General features: G+C 49.5%; 1 protein-coding gene across 1 annotated transcript in view; it reads left to right on the top strand.

Annotated features, from left to right (window-relative positions):
• Positions 1 to 294: 294 nt before the first annotated feature.
• Positions 295 to 12144, top strand: part of CDK8 (cyclin dependent kinase 8) — a 137505-nt gene continuing 125655 nt past the window's right edge. Inside the window, exon 1 of the mRNA XM_075334632.1 lies at positions 295 to 566. Within this exon, the coding sequence (XP_075190747.1) occupies positions 439 to 566 (128 nt within the window). The 5' untranslated portion in view covers positions 295 to 438. The remainder of the gene's footprint in view (positions 567 to 12144) is intronic.

Here is a 12144-nt window from a genome sequence, read left to right as displayed (position 1 = left end):
GTCACTGTAACCACACGACTGCAGGACCACGCCTTGCTGGACAGTCCTGTTATAAAGCCCTAATGGCAGATCGCTCCAATAATGATCGCGCAGACGGGATCGCACCGGGTTATCCCAGGTTCCTTCATCCGCTTCCGCGCTGGGAGGGGGCGGGGCCTGGTCGCTGACGATGAGCGCTTCCTGACTGTGAATGAGAGGGCGGGGCCAGCAGCTAACTCCTCGGATAGGGGCGTGGCTTTCGGCTTTACTCTCGGCGGATGGGCGGGACCTGGGCAGTGACGGGCGGAGCGTTCGTCTTTACGACAGTGTTTGCGGCAGCGGCGTCTGTCTGCTGTGTGCGTGCTGGAGGGAGGCAGACCGGCTGCTGGAGCGTTCAGGCTGCGGAGCGAGCGGCCGCCTCTCCCGCCCGGTATCGGCGCTGCATGTCCCCAGCTCAAGATGGACTATGACTTCAAGGTGAAGCTGACGGGGGAGCGGGAGCGCGTGGAGGACCTGTTTGAGTACGAGGGCTGTAAAGTTGGAAGAGGCACATACGGTCATGTGTTCAAAGCCAAGAGAAAAGATGGGTGAGTGGTGAGCGGGCCCGGCCTGGAGAGGCGGCGGCGGCGGAGGGTGTGTGCGGGGGGTAGGGCACGACACAGCCCCCAGGGGCCACAGCACGACCCCTCTGGAGCACAGGGGCCACGGTAAGGGCCTCGGGAGGCGCATGAATAATGACGCAGCCCCCCAGGAGGGAATAAGGGTACTTCACGGACCCCCAGGAGCGCATGAAGGTACGTCACGGCCCCTTGTGAGCAAAGGGGTCACAACACACCTGCCAGGGAGCACAGAAGGGTACAGCACAGCCCCCCGAGAGTGCAGGGACGCCAAAACGGTCCCCCAGGAGCGCAGGAGGGTATGTCATAGCCCCTGGGAACCCAGAGACCACAACTGGCCTCCTTGGGGAGCGCAGGGGGGGTGCGACGCGGCTGCTTGGGGGGGTGCGACGCGGCTGCTTGGGGGAGGGCGGGGGGGTGCGATGCGACACCCCAACCCGGGAGTGCGGGGCCCACAACGTGTGGACAATGACTGCCCTTAAAGGGATTGTCCATGGTGTGTGAGCACATCAGAAGCCAGTTCTGTCTGTGAACAGGATATTTACCGTCTGGCAGACATGCTGGTGATGGTTTAATACGGTGCAGTGTGAACGCACCTTTAGCGTACATAGCGTTTGTACACAGTAAAGAATATATAGGAGCTCAGCGACCAACTAGTGGCCAAAATAGTCCCTTTTGTCAACCAATTTAAAATAGAGTGCGGCTCAGTTCCTCATTGTGAGGGAAGGTCACTGATGGGAGTGCGGGTGAGTGGGGTTATAATGTCATTGGTGCCTTATAACCCATTTAATGGGGTTTTCTAATTTTTATAAACCCTTCTCTCCAGCTGTGCTTTAAGAATAATGAACTGCTTTACTCCCCCTCCCCGGGTCCAGCCCTGATTCTCTGTTGCGGCTCACGGTGTCTGTTGCTGTCTGCAGCGCTAGAATCTCATTGATGGCAGTGCGGCTAATCTCCCAACTCTGGCTCCGCGTGAGCTGCCTCAGGCCAATGAGCTCACCGATCGTCTGCAACGCTGATTATGGGATGTTGGCGCTGGAGACAGTAACAGAGACTCACTGCTGGACCTGGGAAGGGTGAGTTAAACCTGGTTGTGTTTTTACTAACTGTAACTGAGAGATGGGGTTTTCCAAGACTGGAAAACCCCTCTATGGTGGTCTCACAGATATGTGCGGTGTTCATAGGACACTTCACACATCTGATGGTGCCGTGCAGGGACCTGAGCTGAGCGGTCTGCTCACTTATGGGGGGCCAGGATATCCCACCAGGTGCTGCAGACCATTTATGGTGACTGTTAGACTACATATTTTCCTGACCTTATAACACAGGTTGTACGTTACAATGTAACCTCCCCGTTGCGCTCAGTTACACATATTTCCTAGAGGCTTTATTGTGAAGTGTGGACGCTCTCCCTTATCATGTTGGCTGTCAGCTGATAGTGCGTTTGGCCATTGACTGCTCTTCCTGAGCCCCTTCCCCTCCCTCCCCCTCCCCCAAAAACCTGCACACTGGGCTTGGCTAAGCATGTGCGTTCGGATGATATGGAGAAGCTGCTGTCATTCACCGCTGGCAGCTGCTTATCTCCATGAAGAACACATGGACTTCAGACACAAGTGGGCAAGAACAATACACAAGCCCTTTGTAGTCAATAGCTCATTATAATGCACAATGCCACCTGATTTGCAGGTGGTCGTGGCCCCCTTAACTCCTGCGCGGTTGCACTATTGATACGTCCACCCGGTATGGATCGGATGTTTAAAGTCGGCATGCCTTCTCTCCCCAATATTGATTGTCGTAAACATTGTCCTATTGAAATCAGCCGTAGGATGGACTTTTATTTTGCCTTTTTGGCAGCTTTTTTTAAAAAAAAAAAAAAAAAATCTACCACCTAATCTCATAATCTAGGGGCAGAGATTCTGATTCCACTTACTGGGCTGCTTATAAAATCACTGTTTAATCAGCAGTAGATTATCATTACAGGACTACATGCCCTGCTGCCAGGTAGTCCAGCATATCAATGAGATCTGTATAAACTGCTAGATCTGCAGTGGCGAAAACATTTATCAAAATGACGGCAAGCAGCTCAGTAAGTGGCATCGCTGGAATCAGGGTCTCTGTCTCTACATTGTGCTGCTTCAAATGGGGGAGCAAAAACCTGGTGACAGATTCTCTTTAAAGGGGTTGTCCAGCATTGCTCATTTTCATGTTGGTAGGGGAGCTGCATCAATGACATTACGACTTCACATCTGTTAGGACGCAGGTAGGAAGCGCGTGTCCTGTCCTCGTTACCGAGATACAAGTATGGCCGTAATGTCACAAGGGATACAAGTATGGCCGTAATGTCACAAGGGATACAAGTATGGCCGTAATGTCACAAGGGATACAAGTATGGCCGTAATGTCACAAGGGATACAAGTATGGCCGTGATGTCACAAGGGATACAAGTATGGCCGTGATGTCACAAGGGATACAAGTATGGCCGTGATGTCACAAGGGATACAAGTATGGCCGTAGTGTCACAAGAGACACTTGTTCCTAAAGCGGAAGTGAGTGAACAATCCCATTAAACCTTTAGAAGTAATGTTTACTAAGTCGGGGTTTATTTGCACCTTACACCCAGAATGTGGCTGACTATCGCTATAAACACTCAAAATGGGGCATTACTGGTTTTGTTCTGTACACTGTTCTGTATCTACGCCTCGTGGTGCCTCTTGGAACCCATTCTTCACGGTTTTCAGGCTGAACTTCATATATGTTTTCACATCCCTTCTGCCCTATATTATAAATATGGAGTTATGCTTTATACACTAGTGATGTCCATCCCGGTCCAGAAAATTACCTTCCACTTATAGAGACTTGGACCTCAAGTAACTTGGAATCCCAGATATTTTATGTGCAAATCATCTGATATTTCTGCAGAATCCATGATAAATCCCCAACATAGTGGACATGTGAATGATCTGGAAAGCCTGAACTTGGCACAGACATCCCCTGTTACCTGTAGATGGGGGTTTTGAACTTGCAACAAATTCTCTCCACAGACTTAAAGGGAACCTGTCAGGTGTAATATGCACCCAGCACCACGAGCAGTTCTGGGTGTATATTGCTAATCCCTGCCTAACCGTCCCTGTATACACTAGCATAGATAAAGAGATCTTTAGAAAAAGTATTTCTAAAGATCTTTTATCATATGCTAATGAGCGAGTAGACTAGTCCCCTAGGCCTTAGTTCCCTTGGCTAGTCGGCTCCATTAGCATATTAGTACTCCCTTGTGGGTGTCCTAACATGCTAATGAATGTGAAACCTCACAGGATGATCTCACTCACCTCTCCGCCGCCATCGCGTCTGACGGGGGATTTCGACTCGGTGTGCATGACCCCGGAGTTTGGGTCATGAGCACTACTTCAGTTTGAAGCCAGGATGCATTCACCCGGCTTCATAGAGCGCATGACCCGAACTCCGGGATCATGTGTACTGAGCTGAAATCCCCCGTCAGACACGATGGCGGCGGAGAGGTGAGTGAGATGATCCTGTGGTGCTGCACATTCATTAGCATGTTAGCACAACCACAGGGGTGTACTAACATGCTAATGGAGCCATCTAGCAAGGTGAACTACCATAACACCCAGGGGACTAGTCCCCTCACTCATTAGCATATGATATAAGATCTTTACAAATACTTTTTCTAAAGATCTCTTTATGCTAGTGTATACAGGGATGGTTAGGCAGGGATTAGCAATATACACCCAGAACCACGAGCAGTTCTGGGTGCATATTGGATCAGATATGTTCCCTTTAATGTGGATTTGCTGTAGGAAACCTTGCCGGGTAGACGCTGATTGCACCACCTAGTGGCAAATTTTTGCATGTTCAGCCTCTTGTGTTATAGGGCTCATCATTTGCTTTAGTGCTTTTTTTTTTGTTTGTTTTTTTTTTTTTTTTTTGGAACAAATGAAGATACTTATTTCTTTGAAGTGTGTTTTGGTGGCAGATTCTTGTTGTTTTGTGGCCGACACTCAGATTTCTGGCATGATCTTCAGTGATATATCGCTTATTGAAGCAGTTTTTCTATCCAGGGCCGTATGCAGAGTTTCACAGTAGAAATCTGATCAGTTTTTATTTGAAATGCAGGCCACATAGAAAGATACCATACTCTCATGACGTTTTTATGTAATTAAAATATATATATTCCCCCCCCCCCCCCCCCCCACATACTCCACAGAACCCAGATGTGTACCCCAAATGCTGGCATTAGGGCTGTGTAGTAAGTGCATATTCTCTGCTGTTAGATGTTTCTCATGGCCTCGTAATGGGTCAGTCACCATTAGACCGGATTTTGTTGAAGTGCATGCATATGGCCTCTCATGTCTGCGATTTTGTATGGAGCTGTGATATAGCGTCTGTACAGTTATGAGGTTGTCCTATATATCAGACAGCTAAAACTCTCAGGAGTCTTCACCTTTACTTATGGACCTGTTTCTACTGAAAAATATCTGAGTCCAATTGAGCTGGTGCCGTAGCTTTTGGAGGCTGGATGGCTACGACAGTATCTGTAAGGCTACTTTCACACCTCCGGTTTTAGCAGAGCCGGCCAATCCGGCTCTAAAACCTATGCGGCGACAAAACCGCATCCTTTGCATATGTTTTTGACATGCGTCCCGTCCGGTTTTTGCCGCTTGCGGCAGGCTACTGAGCATGCGTAGTGGAAAAAAAACGTATGCGGTGTTTGCCGCATGCATTGAAAATCGTGTCTCATCGGCCGGATGCGACGCAATGCGTTTTTTTTGCCGGACAAAAAAAAAAAAACGTGCCAGGCAGCGTTCCATCCAGCCGCCGCATCAGCTGAATCTGCTGCATGCGGCAAAAACCGGACGGAACGCAAGCCCATGCGGCACAATATTGCTAATGTAAGTCTATGCAAAAAAACCCGCAACCGTCGGCAAAAAAAACGTTGCGTTTTTCTGCAAAGCGCCGGATTGTGCCGCACAGGAAAAAAAGGATGCGTGAAAGCAGCCTAAAGGCTCCTTGCCAGGGTGTAGGTCAGGATTACATAATATCCTTATGTAACCCTGTCCCGTATGTTCTGCAGGTGCGTTTTTAAATATACCTTTTACAATATGGTGTGACTTAAGCCCGCTACACACGCTTCAATATATCTCACAATCCGTCGTTGGGGTCAAGTTGTAAGTGACGCACATCCGGAATCGTTTGTGAGGTATCTGCGTGTGACATCTACGTGCGATCAGGATTGAACGCAAAACCGTTGATCGCAAACACATCGTATCTTTGTCTAGAATTGAGCGTTTTGTTGCACGAACCTAGTCAATTGTAACGTGTGACATCCCTCATACGATTTGGGTGTCTGATGCTTTGTGCGCAGGTGTGCGCTCTGCACCGCAGCTTAAAAAAGGTCCGCTTCAGAGCGCAGCTGAAAAGCTGCGTTCTGAAGCGCCTTACAATGTCTGTCATGCACTAATCTCTGTCAGTCGGTCACTATCTCTGTCCCTCACTCTCTGTCCATGTCAGTCTATCCCCCTCTCTCATATACTCACCGATCCCCGGCGCTGCACGGCATTCACACTGCTCCGGCGGCTTTTACTGTTTTGAAAAAGCCGGCCGCCCATTAAACAATCTCGTATTCCCTGCTTTCCCCGCCCACCAGCGCCTATGATTGGTTACAGTGAGATACGCCCCCCACGCTGAGTGACAGGTGTCACACTGCACCCAATCACAGCAGCCGGTGGGCGTGTCTATACTGTGTAGTGAAATAAGTAATTAAATAATTAAAAAAACCGGCGTGCGGTTCCCCCCCAATTTTAAAACCAGCCAGATAAAGCCATACGGCTGAAGGCTGGTATTCTCAGGATGGGGAGCTCCACGTTATGGGGAGCCCCCCAGCCTAACAATATCAGCCAACAGCCGCCCAGAATTGCCGCATACATTATATGCGACAGTTCTGGGACTGTACCCGGCTCTTCCCGATTTGCCCTGGTGCGTTGGCAAATCGGGGTAATAAGGAATTATTGGCAGCCCATAGCTGCCAATAAGTCCTAGATTAATCATGTCAGGCGTCTCCCCGAGATATCTTCCTTGATTGATCTGTAAATTACAGTAAATAAACACACACACCCGAAAAATCCTTTATTAGAAATAAAAAACACAAACCTATACCCGGTTCACCACTTTAATCAGCCCCAAAAAGCCCTCCATGTCCGGCGTAATCCAGGATGCTCCAGCGTCGCTTCCAGCGCTGCTGCATGGAGGTGTCCGGAGCTGCAGCAGACACCGCCGCTCCGGTCACCTCCACACAGCTAATGAAGACAGCCGTGCGATCGTCTGAGGTTACCCGCTATCACTGGATCCAGCGGTGGCCGCGGGTAACCTCAGTGACAGCTCAGCTGATCGCGCTACTCACCTCAGTTGCTGCGTGGAGGTGAGAGGAGCGGCGGTGAGTAGCGCGATCAGCTGAGCTGTCACTGAGGTTACCTGCGGCCACCGCTGGATCCAGTGACAGCGGGTAACCTCACTGACAGCTCAGCCGATCGCGCGGCTGTCTTCATTAGCTGTGTGGAGGTGACCGGAGCGGCTGTGTCTGCTGCAGCTCCGGACACCTCCATGCAGCAGCGCTGGAAGCGACGCTCGACTATCCTGGATTACGCCGGACATGGAGGGCTTTTTGGGGCTAATTAAAGTGGTTAACCAGGGTATATGTTTGTGTTTTTTATTTCTAATAAAGGATTTTTTCGGGTGTGTGTTTATTTACTGTAATTTACAGATTAAAGGGAACCTGTCATCAGAAATTTCGCCCAAAAGCTAAAAGCTTCCCCCTCTGCAGCTCCTGGGCTGCATTCTAGGAAGGTCCCTGTTATTATTGTGCCCCATGTGAGACCAAAATAAAGCCTTTATAAAGTTCTACCTTTTTGTATGCAGCTTCTGTAAATTTGACACGGGGGCGGGCTCTCTGCCGTCCGTTATTCTGCCTCCTGGTCCTGTATGCCTTCCCCCATCGCTCCTTTCCATATCTGATGCACCGCCCACTGCTCCAGCCATCCCCACGCATGCCCAGTGCCAGTCTCACAGGACTGAGCAGTGTGACCGCTGGTGACGTGTGCGCAGGCAAGTGATTATGGGCGGGACTGTGACTGTTATCAGCAAGTACCCGGCCATAATCTCGTGAGCGCGCAAACCTCTCCAGCATTCACACTGAGCTCAGTGTAGATGCTAGACTGTATGGGCTGCTTCCAGGGATGACGTCCCTTTGTCATGTGATAGTATTTCGAACACGCCCCCATCACATGACAAAGGGACGTCATCCCTGGAAGCAGCCCATACAGTCTAGCATCTACACTGAGCTCAGTGTGAATGCTGGAGAGGTTTGCGCGCTCACGAGATTATGGCCGGGTACTTGCTGATAACAGTCACAGTCCCGTCCATAATCACTTGCCTGCGCACACGTCACTAGCGGTCACACTGCTCAGTCCTGTGAGACTGGCACTGGGCATGCGTGGGGATGGCTGGAGCAGTGGGCGGTGCATCAGATATGGAAAGGAGCGATGGGGGCGGCATACAGGACCAGGAGGCAGAATAACGGACGGCAGAGAGCCCGCCCCCGTGTCAGATTTACAGAAGCTGCATACAAAAAGGTAGAACTTTATAAAGGCTTTATTTTGGTCTCACATGGGGCACAATAATAACAGGGACCTTCCTAGAATGCAGCCCAGGAGCTGCAGAGGGGGAATCTTTTAGCTTTTGGGCGAAATTTCTGATGACAGGTTCCCTTTAATCATGGAGGGTGTCTCATAGACGCCTGACATGATTAATCTAGGATTTATTGGCAGCTATGGGCTGCCAATAACTCCTTATTACCCCGATTTGCCAACGCACCAGGGCAAATCGGGAAGAGCCGGGTACAGCCCCAGAACTGTCGCATCTAATGTATGCGGCAATTCTGGGCGGCTGTTGGCTGATATTGTTAGGCTGGGGGGCTCCCCATAACGTGGAGCTCCCCATCCTGAGAATACCAGCCTTCAGCCGTATAGCTTTATCTGGCTGGTATTAAAATTGGGGGGGACCGCACGCCGTTTTTTTTAATTATTTATTTTACTGCACAGTATAGACACGCCCACCGGCTGCTGTGATTGGGTGCAGTGTGACACCTGTCACTCAGAGTGGGGGCGTGTCTCACTGTAACCAATCATAGGCGGCGGTGGGCGGGGAAAGCAGGGAATACAAGATTGTTTAATGGGCGGCCGGCTTTTTCAAAATAGTAAAAGCCGCCGGAGCAGTGTGAACGCCGTGCAGAGCCGGGGATCGGTGAGTATGAGAGAGGGCTGCTCAATTTAGTTACTCAGGAGTTTAGCGGTCACCGGTGAGTCCTTCACTGGTGACCGCTAATCAGGACGCGGCACACAGACAGAGCCGCAGCATGACAATGAAGTCGGGTGAAGTTCACCCGAGTTCATTCTGACAGTGCGGCTCTGTCTGTGTCTGCTGTCATCTGCCATTCAGCTCTGCTACATGGCTGTCTGTGGCTGCTGTTAGCGGCCATGTAGCAGAGCTGAATGGCAGATGACATAGTAAAAACGCATCCCTACACATTACACACGCTTGTCAAGTCAATAAATAAAAAAAAAAAAAAAAAAAAAAAAGGTGCCCAATGCATACGTCACAGAACACATGATCTAAAGGATCGCACATAACATTGATCAATTTAACATAGACTACTAACGCACGTGTGACAGCAAATGAACGACCTACGTGTGATCTCATAAGATCCCGTATGCAACCTGGGCGTGTCACATCACAAATGCGATTGTACAACTAATTGCAACGTGTAAAGTGGGCTTTACTCATATAATTCATTTAGTAATGGTATGTGCGCACGCTGCAGAAATTTTTCTGCACTAAAAATACGCGCCAAAAAACCACAACATATCTGATTTCTCATAGACTTTGCTGAGATGAGGGTATAGATGCAGATTTGGGCAACAAACTGCACCAAAAAAAGCATCACAAACTGCACAAGGCCTAAGGCTATGTGCACACGCTGCATCTTTGTGGTGACCACAAAGATGCACGTTTTTGGTGCCAAAAAAATGCACCCGCTGCAAAAAACGTATCGAAAAAATGTACCGTATGCCTTTTTTGCTTTCAGTGGTCAGCACAAAGACGCAGCAAGAAAAAAACTGAAATCTCAGACTTTGCAGGGGAAGGAAACATATGCAGATTTGGGAGAAAACTGCACCCAAAAAACACAGCAAAAACTCATTGTGCGCATGAGACCTAAAAGTGCCAGGATCTGAAGATTTCGGCGTCAACCGGTCAGCTCCACTTCTGGTTTGTTCTTGCTGTAGGACAGCATTTTCTGGGCTGGCACAACACCAGAGCGGTGTATGGAGGGGACTGCTGACTGCTCATCACAGTAGCTGACCGCTGCCTTTGGACTATGCATCATTGATGTAGGAGGGGGCTGGCTCAGTTATTGGAGTGAGCAGTCAGCCAGCCCCCTCCACTCACAGATCCAAAGACAAACCAATCCTGGAAGTTGTCTCCTGTGGCAAATGTAACACTAAAGTTGAGCTGCTTGAACCGGCGCTGACCTCCGGAGATCAGAACATCTGCAGTAATTTGTGTATAAGAACATTTCACATATCTGACATTCACGATCCCAATACAAACCCGGGGTCTCCTGATCTGGACTCTGATTTCCTCGGATATGCCTGGGGAGCCCTTCAGCTCCACAGGAGTTTCTGGCCTCCCTGAGCTCGCCTTAGGAAACCTGCGTTGCGGTTTGACAGGTGTACCGCCAGACAGCGACATCACAGTGTATACTGGGTCTGTGAAGTTTGGATGGGTCAAACTGAACATCTTGCTCTTTTTTTTAAACGCACTTCTAGATTTATTTTCAGCCCGGACTCCATGCTAATACCAGACCCTGTGTTTGGGCAGCAACTCTGGTTTTGTTTCTTTACTGTCTTAGGCTATGTGTGCACGTTGCATTTTTTCCCGCATTAATGCTGCGTTTCAGTGCCAAATCGCATGCGTTCCGCTTCCCCAGTAAAGTCTGAGAAGTCCGAAAATTCAATGCGCACGCTGCGCTTTTTAAATGCAGCGATTTGGATGCCAAAAATTGCTGCGGGGGGAAAAAAAAGCAGCATGTCACTACTTTTGTGCGTTGCAGCTGCGTTCTCCACCCATTGAAATCGATGATGTGGGTCAAAACACAACCAAAATGCACCTGGACTGTATTTTTGTTTGTCCGCATGCTTTTTTTTGACAAGCAAAACGCAGGTCTTTTCAGTCTCTGTGGATGTCGGTCAATCTCCTGTCGGTCGGTCTCTCTCTTTCAGTTGGTCGCTCGGTTGGTCTCTCTGTCCCTCTTTCTGTCCGTTGGTCGGTCTCTCCCCTCTTACTCACCGATCACCAGCGCGGCGCTGCACAGCGTTCACACTGCTCCGGCAGCTTTTCCTCTTTTGAAAATGCTGGCTGCTCATTATTCCATCTCGTATTCCCTGCTTTCCTGCCCACCGGTGCCTATGATTGGTTGCAGTCAGACACGCCCCCATGCTGAGTGACAGCTGTCTCACTGCAACCAATCACAGCTGCCGGTGGGCGTGTCTATATCGTGCAGTAAAATAAATAAATTTTTAAAAAATGACATGCGGTCCCCCCCAATTTTGATACCAGCCAGGGTAAAGCCACACGGCTGAAGGCTGGTATTCTCAGGATGGGGAGCCCCACAGCTTAACAATCAGCCAGCAGCCGCCTGGAATTGCCGCATCCACTAGATGCGACAGTCCCGGGACTCTACCCGGCTCATCCCGGATTGCCCTGGTGCGGTGGCAATCGGGGTAATAAGAACTAAGTCCTAGGTTAATCATGGCAGGCGGCTCCCCGAGATACCTTCCATGATTAACCTGTAAGTTAAAGAAAATAAACACACCTGAAAAAAATCCTTTATTTGGAATAAAAGACAAAACACCCCCCCCCCCCTCTTTCACCACTTTATTAACCCCCAAATACCCAACCAGGTCCGGCGTAATCCGCACGACGCTCTCATCTCTGCTACATAAAGGTGACAGTAGCGGTCACAGACTGCTCCAGCTGGCCGCGAGTAACCTGAGTGACTGCAGCGCTTATCGTGCTGCAAACTTCAGTCGTTCAGGGGCTTAGCGGTCACCGGTGAGTCCTTTACGGGTAACCGCTAATCAGAACGCGACACACAGATCCACGGTATGACAATGAAGTCGGGTGAAGTTCATTCTCATTGCGCGACTGTCCGCTGTCAGCGGCATGTAGCAGAGACCAATTGCCGTGGGACCGCAATGCAAAAAATGCATCCAAAATGCATGCGTTTTGGGTGCATTTTTTTTTTTTTTTTTGACAAATGCAGTGTTTACAGTTTAGAGGGTGCGTTCTTTTCCGCACTGTTATGAATGCAATGTGCACACGTACCCTTAGGCTAGTTTCACACTACGTCTTTTTAACATCCGCTGAAAACGTTTTTTTAGCGGAAGTACGGATCCTGCTTTTACAGCAAATAACGTAT

This window comes from Anomaloglossus baeobatrachus, chromosome 2, assembly GCF_048569485.1.
Source record: "Anomaloglossus baeobatrachus isolate aAnoBae1 chromosome 2, aAnoBae1.hap1, whole genome shotgun sequence".
Taxonomy (NCBI): domain Eukaryota; kingdom Metazoa; phylum Chordata; class Amphibia; order Anura; family Aromobatidae; genus Anomaloglossus; species Anomaloglossus baeobatrachus.
Note: the sequence above shows the minus strand (reverse complement) of the source record. Positions and strands in the feature narration are given on the sequence as shown.